The sequence below is a fragment of the Notolabrus celidotus genome, chromosome 19 (genome assembly GCF_009762535.1).
Source record: "Notolabrus celidotus isolate fNotCel1 chromosome 19, fNotCel1.pri, whole genome shotgun sequence".
Taxonomy (NCBI): domain Eukaryota; kingdom Metazoa; phylum Chordata; class Actinopteri; order Labriformes; family Labridae; genus Notolabrus; species Notolabrus celidotus.
Window position 1 is genome coordinate 30824711 of NC_048290.1, and position 13782 is coordinate 30838492.

Genomic DNA, 13782 nt, shown 5'->3' on the forward strand with positions numbered 1-13782 from the left:
AGCACTGGTGTTAGTGACTTATTTTTGATGTGAGACTCATTGCATAGAAGTGGCATATTTTGCTCCACATTAAATACATGCAAAACACTGGTGCACAGAGACACAGGCTGCCCAATCCTTTTGTGATATAAAGGCCTGCCTCTAAAACAAGCCTGCTTCATGTGATAGCATTTAATAGTACACAAGAAGATACACTTCTTAGTTGGACTATAAGAGAACAGAAGAATCAAACCATTAGCAGTGTAATGATTACAGTGGATATTTACTATGTTCTTCCTCTTGGCAGTGGCTAAGGTAATGGGTATAGGTGTGGTATTCCTGGGTGCTGGGTTAAGTACTGATTGGACCCCGTTTAAACAGAAGGAGGGGGATAATGGAAGGCTGAGTTTCAGGAGACTGGACATTTTGTTGATGCCCCCCTCCCAGAAGCTATTAACACGGGAACAAAGCCACATGGTATGGTAATACATATCTATTGTGTTGAGTGTACAGGATGGGCATGTGTCTGAGTCTGAGTCCCATCTTGTACATTTTATTTTCGGGGAGATGAGTTCTATGGATACTCATGAACTGTATCTATTGTTTTTTGACATTGTGACAGTGCTCTGACAGATTTGTGACTAGTAATCGGCACTGGGACTGATCAGTAGGTCATTCTTTCATTTTTGTATGGAAGGTTATATTGTTGTTCCAGGTTTAATAGAAATGTATTTTGTTTAGATAAAACTTGTCTGTGTCTTTAGTTTTGATAGATCCTCTGTCAGCACTGGAGGCTTCAGAATGTTTTTTGTGATATTGATGTGTTTTAGAATCAGAATCAGAATCAGCTTTATTCGCCAAGTATGCTTGAACACACAAGGAATTTGACTTCAGTAAACTGTGCTCTCTTTGTACAAGGCAGAATAGGAATAAGAATAAGAACTACAATAAAAAAATAAAATGAAAATATAATAACAATAACCTTAGCTATAAATACAAAGAAACAACAAATAGGCTTGACTAATATGTACAGGCTAAAATAATATGATAAAGTGCAGTGGTGAGTTGCAGAGGTAGTTTTACATTATAAAAATAGAAGTTAAATAATACAAATAATAGAAATATGGAATTCTGCTTTGAGAATTGTTGCATTGTGTATCTACATGTATATTTACAGAGAGTATTTATCTGACAGGTATGACACTGTTATGGTTTAGTGTTCATCAGAGTGACAGCCTGGGGGAAGAAACTGTTCTTATGGTGGGTTGTTTTGGCGCACAGTGATCTGTAGCGCCTGCCGGAGGGGAGGAGTTTAAAGAATTTGTGTCCAGGGTGTGAGGGGTCAGCGGTGATGCTGCCTGCCCGTTTCCTGGCCCGGGACCGGTACAAGTCCTGGATGGGGGGCAGGTCGACACCGATGATTTTTTCTGCAGTCCTTATAGTCCGCTGCAGTCTGTGTTTGTCTAGTTTGGTTGCAGAGCCAAACCAGACAGTGATGGAGGTACACAGAACAGACTGGATGATGGAGGTGTAGAACATGATCAGCAGCTCCTGGAATAGATTGCAGATATTAAAGATACTGGTCAGTTCCAATGCTGTAAACAAGACAATCATTGCCAAGGTTGTCAAATGAGATTAGATTATTATTTCCCTATATATTTGTTCCATTTTATTTCCAAGTAATGAAGTTAAGAGGTGAGTTGTTTGGTGTCCAGGTTGTGCAAGATAGGGGTGAATTTACTGGGGTTTGATGTTGATTTGGAGTCAGTTTATTTCCACCAAGCTATCATAGTTGTTGAAATAACAATATGTTTTAAACCAATGTCAATCAATCAATCAATCAATCAATCAATCAATCAATCAATCAATCTTTATTTGTATAGCACCAAATCACAGCAAGCGTTATCTCAGGACTCTTTTACAAACAGAGCAGGTCTAGACCACTCTATGTCAAATTATGAACAGAGGCCCAACACCAAGACAGGATAAGACTCAGTCTGACCCCACCTTAATCCATCATGAGCATTGCACCTTGCAGTATTTAGCTAGTTACAGTGGAGAGGACAAACTTCCTTTAACAGGCAGAAACCTCGAGCAGAACCAGACTCATGTTAGACAGCCATCATGCCTCGACCGAGTTGGGTCTGGAAAGAGGGATAGAGGAGAATAAGAGAGAGAGGGAGCGGTGATAGTGATGAGACGAGTAGTAGTAGCAGTTGCAGCTGGAGTCCAGCACGTCTGTATCAGCTGGAGTCTGGAACGTCCACAGCAGGAGGATGCCTCAGTGGAACCTACATGTCACGTTTTAAGCTTTTGTTCATGAATGGTAGGTCTGATAGTGAGATATGATTGCATTGTTATCGCTGTATTTCTGTCCATGAGTGTTGTTGGTCTTAGTATTAACACCACTTGGAACATTTGGTCATGTACTATAGTTGATTGTGAGGAAATAAGAATAAATATGAAGTGCTTCTAGTCCTTCTGTAGTTTTAGTTTTTTGTAATGTGAGTGTAATCACAACCAATAAAATGTACTTGTTATTTAGTCTAAGGATTGAAACCAGTTTGTTATGGGTTGATTATTATTTTTGGTAATATTATAATTTTGACTGCAGCTTGTCGACCTATAAAAGAGAGTGGCAGGTTCATCCTCTCTGTTTTTTGATGTTGTGTTGAATTAAATTTAAACAACTCTGATAGCTTTGAGGAGATGTGTAATACCAAAGTTTTTGATGTTACAGATATAATAGACAAGAGAGAGGGTTTATGTGAGGATGCAGCAGTTCAAGCTTCTCCATACATGGTATCATAAATTGGCAGCTTCACATTAATCAATTAATGACAAAAACTTGATGAGCTCACAAGCCAGGTACAAACGCAAATACCTGCTTATCAGTGTTAACATGGAAATAATGAATAGGTTAATTATAGAAGATTTTTAATTACTTTACAAAAGTAATGTCAGGCAACTTGGGCACCCTGACACGTGAATATTTCCATAAGAAATTCTCAAAAAAAAGACACCACAAGCACTACTAAGAGGTGCATTAGTTGAATTAGCTGAGGTTACAGCCAGTAGATAGCTAGCAGTCCCTTCCTCACTGAAAGAATCAGTGCTATGCTGAAAAAGGACTGTCACTGTTGCCCAAAAGTTGGTGTGAGATTGTGTGAAAGCTCAGACAGGCAGCAAAATCTTTTGTACTTTACAACTTTAAAAAAAAAAACCACTTCTGTCAGTCTCTCTAACCTGTCTGTGTTTTGTCTGTGGAGCCCTCTTTCTGTCATTCTCTGAGGGTAGTTAAAGGATGATAAATCAGATAGTTGAAGGTCTGTATTGATTTCAGTGATGCTTTGGACAGATACTGGTCTGAGAGGCTTATGTTCTGCTCTGTGATAACATTGCTCTTATTTGAAGTGAGTATTGTTACACTGGAATAGCTTTAACAGCATGTTTCAACTTGTGTCCTCCTTAAATAGAATGTTTCAAAGCCTCACTTCTGAACTGAAGAGTGTCTATTCATTTATACTCAGTGTTAACAAGCAGTGGGAGTGTTTAAACAGGGAAGTGTGATTCCACTGTCTTCCCTACTGTTGTTAAAATGTTAGTGTTGCTGAAGTGTTGTTTATTATGGGGCTCTGTTTGTAAAGGTGTGCACACTGAAAATAACAGCAACACTTCTCCACATTTAGCTCCAAAACATCATAAAAACATAGTGTGAATTCTTAGAAGTCAGGTTTTTTTTTATCACATTTAGAGCAATATTTGTGATCTTCTACACAATTAATTTTGTTTGTAAAATACAAGCTTCATAAAGCGATACTGATATCCCAATCACAGTCTGGCAGTAGCCTACTGACTCCTACGGGTTACTGACCTGCTGTAAAAATGTTGGAAAGGCAGTTTTTGAAGCCATAAAGAGATTTCACAACACTCAGAGACAGTACTGACCCAGTCTATGGTGCAGACAAGCTAAGTTTCTATTTCTAAGTCTGTATCGCTTTATGAAGCTTTTATTTTGGTATTCCCACTAGGCGGCAGTGTGAATTTGCATATTAGCTAAACATTTTATTTTTTTTTTATACTTTATTGTGTCAATGTTATATATACATGATATACATTTCTTACAGGTTCGAACATTTTTTGACACAACACTTTTTTTTTTTTTTTGTTTGTTTTTTTGACATTGTGACCCTCCACCCATACAAAATTGGAAAGTAAATTATATAGAAATGAAAAATAAATAATAAGGGTTATCTAAAGATAATCAAAACACAAAAATTGAAAATACATAAATTCATATATAAATAACCCAGTAGAATAAAATAAATATACATATATATATACATATACACACATACATACATAGACATACACATACATATGCATATACATACATATATGTACATACACATACACACGCACATACATACATACATACATACATATAAGGGGCATAAGCTTCAACATTTTCTTAGCTAAACATTTTTGATCACAGAGAAACAGTTAACATTTATCATTCAACAAATGGATATAACATTTAACATTAAGATTTAACAATCAACATTTATATTTGTCAATCACCATTTACCTTTATATTGAACATTTATATTTAATCTTTAACATATAGATTTATATTTAACATTTAGATTTAACAGTAATTGTAACAAATTTATTTTTCACAACAAAATTGAATTATGTAGAAGATCACAAATATTGCTCTAAATGTAATTTTAAAAATTGATTTTTAAAATTTCACACTACGTTTTATGGCGTTTTGGAGCCAAATGTGGAGAATTGTTGCCGTTATTTTCAGTGAGCACAGCTGTATAAACTGCGCCCCATAATCTACACCCTGTCATCGTGTTTCTCTTCTTTGTCCATCTCTAATTATTCTTTCCTCACATTCTCTCTATTTTTGTCAACCCACTTCCTTTTCTTACACCCCTCCTACTATTGTAGCACTTGCTTTTACACTCTTCCAACATTTCCCATTCAGTTCATCAACCACCATTTTTGTGATATTTCTACAATTAACATATGTAGTTGATTTTTAAACACTTGTGTGTTTAGACTCAGCCTTTAAGTTATGGCACTGAAAGGTGTCACATTGTCCAAATATGTACATCCGTTAATTTTTAGTAACTTTTTGTAACTCTTTTTGTAAATATAAAATTTGGGTATTGGAATATTGAATTTATTTATTTATTCATTTATGTATTTATCTATCTATTTAGTTATTGTCCGAATGCTTTAGTTGATTAGTCATCAAGAAGATCAATGAGTAAAAATGCAGGTTAATCATTTAAATACATATTTCTGGAGCTTTATTTCAGTTTAAGTTTTATACATTTAGTTTTTGGTCACTTCAATTTAATTTATGTAGCTCTAACTCGTGAAATTATGCATCAGACTTTAGAGTCTATTGTAAACCCTAATAGGACAATCATTTAAAACTTTTAATCTAAAGTAGCAATGCAAACTGCATTCATTTACACAGGATTAAAACTTAGTTTTGATGTAATATTCTTCCTCTCTCTCTCTCTCTCTCTCTCTCTCTCTATCTCTCTCTCTCTCCTTCTCTGTCTCTCATTTTTTACACCGTTCAAGCATTGAGTTCAAGCATTGAGTTGGTGTGATACGGTTTCTGGTTTCAGGCTTTTAAGATGTGACAGATAACACTTCTGTGCAACCATCAACTCAGGGTACAGTTACAGTGTTGAAGCAATGATTTATTCCCTGTAGAGTTCTGCTGAGGCTATTGAAACCTTGATAGTGTTTAGCATTTGCTGTAGAGGCTTACACACACACACACACACACACACACACACACACACACAAACACACACGGGATGGCGCCTCAGGGACCATTTTGCCCGTAGAAAAGCTCTTTATATATCAGAGACTCACCAACTGTCCCTGAGAGATTGGCCAACAGATCAGGTTACAGCAGTCTCGTTGTACTTTTAATCTTAAATAAGATACTCCTTTATTCGTCCCACAACGGGGAAATTCATGGAGTTACAGCAAATCACCAACAAATCACAATCACAAATCACAGTAGTTTAACTCCCAAATTAAAATGATAAATCATAGAAAGAAATGGAATTGGAAACTTTTTCAAAAAACCACAGTAATAAAAAGTTGAGATTGGTAAAATAGCTCTTTAAATATATATTATATATATATATATATATAAATATACAGAGAGAGAGAGAGACAGAGAGACAGAGAGACATATATAATACAACACTGTTGAACAAAATCTCAGTGCCAGACTTGTAGAGTTGCCGTTATATCTACTTTATCTCCTTTTCATGGACTGAGTAGAAAAGTATAATGGATGCAGAATCAGGCACCTTGCTTCTGGATTGCACAAAGTTTTTGCAGAGGTAGAGCTGTCCAGGAATCAAACACATCTGCTAACTTACAGCTCAAAAGACTACACCTAATTGCTTTTCATACAATGATATTGTAACACAAAGTGCTGTGCATAAAAATAATACCAATTGAATAAATTAAGAATGCCAAAAAATAAGAAGACCCTCCCCAGCCCCCCATCCCAATCCCAACCCCAGCCCAAGCCCCGGCCCTGGCCCCAAACCCGTCCTACAATCAATATATAAGGTTAAGAACATGATATATGTAATACAAATAATAATAACAACAACAACAACAATAATTCTAAACAAAAAATACATGAAAAGTAAAAAAGAAGTTGCTGAATGAACAGAGGAAACCCCGTCATGATATCTTAACGAGGAAACACTGGAGGTAAAATAAGACCTTAGGACTCAGCACAGGAAATTAAACTCACCAAAGTAAAATAAATAAATAAGAAAATAAAACACTAAAATATTAAACCAGTAAAATAAACTAACATGCTACACTAAAAGTAAATACAGCTAAGTAAAACAGAATAAAACATTCAAATGCTGAGAGTTAATCTGTAAAAATAATATGATAAAATCAACTTTTATATCTAATGAAAAATTGAATAATCCATAATAGACTTAAAGAAAAAACCTGAATAAATAATACATATGTGTCTATAATAATTTGAAATAAGACAGTATATACTTTAAAAAGTTACTTAAATTGATGATATCCACAAACCTCAGGTCCATTTCAAACACATGGTAAAATATGATGAAAATTTAGAAGAGTTTTTTTCCCTCTGTAAAGTAAGAGAGGAGAAATGTGCATTACATTTTAATATGTTTAACACTTCGGTAACACTTTATATTAACTACACACTTTTAAGCATTAATTAAGCATTAATTAATACTTAACTCATCATCTGTAAAGCATTGTTCATACATTAATACTCATTTATATATCATGTACAAACACAGTTACAAATGTTTTATTATTCATGAATATGACTCTCTATAATGTGTTAACTAACTCTGTTCATACTTTATAAATGATGGATTCACCAAATACAAATGAGCTATTATGGTCATTATAAACCAGTTATAAACACATTTACAGGTTATGATTCTAACATTTAGTAAGGGTTAGTGAACACCTTATTACATAGCAAATTATGATTAATCAAGGTAGTCACAAAGGACTTATAAGCTGCTTGTTCATGTTTTTGTGAGCTGATCTGAAGTGAGGACTTGTTATGCTTTACAAAGAATTCATTAATGAGATTTAAGACCAGCAGCACCTTAAAACACAGAAGTCACAGATATTGATTCAACAGAATAAGGAAACAGACACAACACATGTACTTAAACTTGTATTCATTAAAAGGAAACAACCTCTGTATAAAACCGTGTTTATCAAAATAACTCTTCATATGAACTTTAAATACTCTGCAACTGAAAAAGAAAATCTCTCAAACGTAAAGTGCTCACAGTGGAAAAACTCAAATGAAATATGACATATCAAATATATAAAAAGACACAGTAACATTTAAACTCTGGCTGCATAAAACCATTTGTAAACACAAGTTAAAATGCAGCTGCAAAACTGAACAATAACTTGGATTCTGTGTTTTAAGGTGCAGCTGGTCTTAAATCTCATTAATGAATTCTTTGTAAAGCATATAAAGTCCTCACTTTAGATCAGCTCACAAAACCATGAACAAGCAGCTTATAAATCCTTTGTGACTACCTTAATTAATCATAATTTGCTATGTAATAAGGTGTTCACTAACCCTTACTAAATGTTAGAATCATAACCTGTAAATGTGTTTATAACTGGTTTATAATGACCATAATAGCTCATTTGTATTTGGTGAATCCATCATTTATAAAGTATGAACAAAGAGTTAGTTAACACATTATAGAGAGTCATATTCATGAATAATAAAACATTTATAACTGTGTTTGTACATGATATATAAATGAGTATTAATGTATGAACAATGCTTTACAGATGATGAGTTAAGTATTAATTAATGCTTAATAATGCTGAAAAGTGTGTAGTTAATAGTAAGTGTTACCAACACTTCTTTTCATTTTCCTCTTAAATATTATTCTGGGTCCAGCACATGTTAACATCAAAGAATGAAGGGTCATCAAAAGACAAATGACTTATTGATGCTCAATGTATCCAGCAAAATTAACATTTTTGGTGCTGTTTCTTTTGTGTTAAATCCCTATTTATTTATTTATTTATTTATTAGCTTGTTACATCAGTCATCGCTTTTACTTAAATTAAAGAAATGCACCAGGAAGCATGATATCAAATTTGCTGGATCCCTACAACTAGAACAAGTGAATGCACTGCACTGTTTCATCTGTTTCTCTTATCTTTGTGTGTTCAGCACCCTCCCCGGTTAGTGTGGTGAGGAAAGGTCATACTGAGAAGAGCAGCATCGCCCTTTCTTGGGCAGAGCCTGATCGCCCCAACGGCATCATCTTGGAGTACGAGATCAAGTATTTTGAAAAGGTAATACACCTATTATCTGTTCGTTTGGCCTGCTTACATACTGATGTGCATTATGTTTAGAGTATTCTAAATGAATTTTCAAACTGCGTTCATGAAGCTGTATATCATTTTGTTGTGTGATTTGTGAAGGTGTTGTCTGTTTCTTTGGGAGCTGTTCTTATCAACCTTCAACATACACATCCATACACAGACTGCAGAGGCTACTATTCAAACACTAAGTTGCCCATTGGGGTGTAATCTAACTATTTGCACACATCCACACACTGATGGCTATGTCTTCTGAAAAATAATGGAGTTGGCAACTTGCCCAAGGACGCTGGGAATCACATCTTTAATCAATGATTGGGAGATGACCTGCTCTACTTCTGAGTCACAGCCACTCTACACTGGAAAAAATGCCCCTACAAAAACAGGAAAAAAAACATATTTGAAGGTACTTGTACCTTGAAATTAGCAAAAAAATCTGCCAATAGAACAAGTTAAAATTTGCTTTGTAAGATTTCTTAAAATAAGACGTGATATTTAGAAAACTGTGATCTTAAAATGAGCAGAGAAAACTTATTTTAATCAATATTTGACCAGTATTTTAAATCTTAGTGTCTCAGAATAAGCCAGGAATGCTAAAAATTAGTATTTCTTCACTGAAATTAAGATTATTGCAATAATAAATTTCATGTCAACTTCTTCATTTGAGATATATTCACCTTAATTTGAGTTGTATTATAGCAGCACTTCTCTAGGTTTAAGACCATCTTGTACTTGAAATAAGATGACAAAGTTTAATTTGAGCATGTTGAGATATAATGTCTTCTCATAGTGAGCTGGATATACTAATATTCAGTCATGTTGTTTTTTAGGATAAGACAGCTATGCTCTAAAGTAGGTGTTTCATTGTGTGCATGTAGTTTGAGGATGTTTATTTTTATCCGATGTAGAAGAAACAGTGTCTGAAAACTGAAACCCACCCTTAAAAACAACTTCTCTTTCTTTCTTTCTTTCTTTCTTTCTTTCTTTCTTTCTTTCTTTCTTTCTTTCTTTCTTTCTTTCTTTCTTTCTTTTATCAAAGGAGCTTTTTTCTGATAGATTCTCCAATAAAATGCATTTTCTTAAATCAAGTAAAGGGTTTGTTTTAAGACATTTTGACTAAAAATGAGACAATTTCACTTGGTAAGATTTTGAGTTTTTGCAGTGTATGTTCCATAAATGTGTTGATATTCTAAGGGAAACCAATTGTTGAAATTTGGAAAAGGGATCTATTTTGATAAACATTCAGTTTTCCCTCTTTTTTGACAAGGTCCATTGAGAACATATCTCTTATGTCCTGTTTCTCTTAGGATTTTTTTTTTACGTAAGACTTGGATAGAGACAGAAATGTGATGCTTCTATGCAGATCCTTGTTCCTGTATCCTTCTTCTTTCCTCGTTTTATCCTCTGACGTCTCCTTTTCTGGGAAGGTCAGAATAAAGGTACACAGACGCAGAGCAGTATTTGTGGTCAGTGGTTAGCTAATGGCTTCTGGCTAATGGACGGGGCATTTAGCTTTGTTTAAACCTGATGTGGTTACAGCTGAGAAACTGATACTTCCACAGATGCACTTACGTACACAGTACCACACTCACTACAGGTATCTCAGCTATAACAATTTGCAGAAGAATAGAGAACACAATTGCAGGCAAGTACACAAAAATAAATTATGACAGCTTCAAATAACCATGAAGAATAGAGAATAGGTTTTTTGCATGTGAGAGAATTACACTAACCCCAACTTGTTTTACCCTGCCACAGGAGCAAGACTCCAGCTACACCATTATTAAGTCCAAGGAGACTGAGATGGTGGTGGAAGGCCTGAAACCCTCTTCAGTCTACATCTTCCAGGTCAAACACATGCCCGAAACATATTTATGTGTGAACAAAAGATATAAATATTCACTCATTTAGACTTGCCTTAAATCCCTTTGGTGCAGTCTGAAATTAATAGGCAGTTATATAGAAGTTGCTGGATAAAAGTCACACATATAAATATTTTTATCAGTAGAAATGTTTTGTATTCAATGCATTACAGGTACGAGCCAGGACATCGGCGGGCTATGGTGCATTTAGCCGACGTTTTGAATTCCAGACCAGCCCTTACTGTGAGTATATTTGAGAGAGTGTTTGAGAAGAAGCATTAAAAGTGTCAAACAGTATGTGACTCACACCTGCTTATAGTAGCTGGTGTGTAGCATGTGTTTATAATTTAAATCCTCTCTCTTGGCAGTAACTGCTACAAGTGAGCGGACTCAAGCCTTGATAGTAGCTGTGGCCATCACACTTGCTCTGGTCCTACTGGCAGTCGTCGCTGGATTCCTGCTTAGTGGACGGTAAGAAATAAATAGACATGGACACAAATAGAAACACACATGGCTTTAATTTCTAATGAACATTTAGAAAGAGGCTTAATGTGAGGATCCAATATGATTATTTTTATATTTGTTGTTATCAATTGAAGTTATTTGGCTTGTAAAGCCCACTTGCTATGTACATCTCGGTAAATAAGGATATCATTATCTTACTTATGAAGTTTTATTCTGGGCCAGTACTGTTGGGGAGCAGAACTTTGATATCAATCAATCAATCAATCTTTATTTGTATAGCGCCAAATCACAACAAACGTTATCTCAAGACTCTTTTACAAACAGAGCAGGTCTAGACCACACTATGTCAAATTATGAACACCAAGACAGGGTAAGACTCAGTCTGACCCCACCTTAATCCACCATGAGCATTGCACCTCACAGTATTTAGCTAGTTACAGTGGTGAGGAAAAACTTCCTTTTAACAGGCAGAAACCTCAGGCAGAACCAGACTCATGTTAGACAGACATCATGCCTCGACTGAGTTGGGTCTGGAAAGACAGATAGAGGGGAGTAAGAGAGAGAGGTGATAGTGATGAGACGAGTCGTAGAAGCTGTTGCCGCTGGAGTCCAGCACGTCCGTATCAGCTGGAGTCCAGATCGTCCACAGCAGGAGGACGTCTACGGCAGCTCAGAGGAATCTACGAGACAATGGAGCTTAGGGACTCCAGAAAGGTCTATGGTTAGTAACTTTAATGGGACAGGCAGAGTTAAAGTAAGTGATGAAGGGGTTGGGGGGAAGAAGGTGAGCTAGGATCCCAGTGTGTCAGTGTGCCAGTTCCCCCGGCAGTCTAGGCCTATAGCAGCATGACAAAAGCTGGTCCAAGCCTGATCCAGCTTAACTATAAGCTTTATCAAAAAGGAAAGTTTTAAGTCTACTCTTAAAAGTGGAGAGGGTGTCTGCCTCCCGGACCCTGACTGGTAGATGATTCCAAAGGAGAGGGGCCTGATAACTGAAGGTTCTACCTCCCACACTACTTTTAGAGATTTTAGGTACAACTAATGATATGAGATGTTTGTTTGCTTAATTTTTTTTTTTTTTTTCAAAAAGTCATGGTGATTGAATGTTTTTTGGTTTTAGCATTAAAGGTGACATATCATGCAAAATCGACTTTTTAATGGTTCTCTACCTGAAATATGTTTCCCTGGCATGTCTACAAACCCCCAGAGAATGAAAAAAATCCATTCTGCCCCTGTTCTGATTTCTCCACCTTTCTGTAAATGTGTGCTGAAACCAGCCGTTTCAGTTTTCAGAGCTCAGAGCTTGTTCAGCCCATAGACTGTATAAAATACAACTCAACCCCTCCTCCATTTTTCATTCCCTGCACACATGTGTGCTAACAAGGAGCTTAGGAGGGAGGCATGCTAGTTGTAGGCTGTCTTAATAAACACAAAGGTAGGTTTTACTCCCCACGTCTGCAGATTTGAAGATCTAGTGGATGATTTTTATTTATCAAGGAAAAGTGCTAGCGCTAGTTAGCATAGCCACATAGCTACATGTTCGTAGCTGTGTACCAAGACACATGTCTACATACTGATAAATAAAACAACAAGAAACACAAAAGAAACACATTGGTCTGTGACCAATGGTTCAGAAAGGTCCTGCTGCAGGCGCCTCTCCGTCAGCATCAGATTCTGGATCAGATTCAGAGGGTTGAAGTAACGCGGGTCTGTGAGCAGCCGTGTATATTCAGGCAACATGTAAACATTAGATCAACATGCTGGAGAGGCGAGGCCACACCCACTTCCCGAGGGGGCGTGGTCAGAGAGAAAACAGACTGTTCTTAGCAGGGCTGAAAAAGAGTGTTTTTCAGGCATGCCAAAATCTGATTTCAAAGTGTTTTTTTGAGCATAAACTTTAAAGACATGTTTTGGGGACCTCTTAGACCAATATGTTTTGATGAAAAAGAGCATAATATGTCACCTTTAAAGTTTATTTACATAAGTCAGTAGAGTCTTTAGTATTGTGGCATAGTGTTATTGTGTTACAACATTTCCTAAGCTGCATGCAACAACAATGGTAAATTTTAAATGGTTTTACTTATATAGCGCTTTTCTAGTCTTTCTGACCACTCAAAGCGCTTTAACTCCTCACATTTATGTGACTGCAAGATCGAAATGCCAACCTTCCAACTGGTAGACAACCAACCCTACCCACTGAGTCCCAGCCGCCCCAGCCAGCAATACATAGAACATTAATCCTGAATTTGCATGCCTCAGGGCTCAAATGACCTTCACTTACCCTTGTAACAACCAATTTCCTTTTATCTGAATCTAAATTGCATGCAATGTGTACAAAAATGCAGAAGCTGGGCTATGTTCAATGTGCTTATGTTAAACAAATTTAGCACTGTCATGCAATGTAATTTCACTACAGCAGCTCTTATAAGACATCCTTGTATTTTTTTCATATTGACGTAAATCCCACAGACGTCTGTGAAGCTCTGTTTGGATCATCAAGAGCAACATATTTCTTCTTAGATATGCCCTCCAGATAATTACGTGTGAC

At 36.0% G+C, this 13782-nt stretch overlaps 1 protein-coding gene across 1 annotated transcript in view; it reads left to right on the forward strand.

Annotated features, from left to right (window-relative positions):
• Nucleotides 1-13782, forward strand: part of LOC117831612 (ephrin type-A receptor 5) — an 88801-nt gene that overhangs the window by 50301 nt on the left and 24718 nt on the right. Inside the window, exons 6-9 of the mRNA XM_034710379.1 lie at nt 8756-8880; nt 10666-10755; nt 10943-11012; nt 11138-11240. Coding sequence (XP_034566270.1) covers nt 8756-8880; nt 10666-10755; nt 10943-11012; nt 11138-11240 — 388 coding nt within the window. The remainder of the gene's footprint in view (nt 1-8755; nt 8881-10665; nt 10756-10942; nt 11013-11137; nt 11241-13782) is intronic.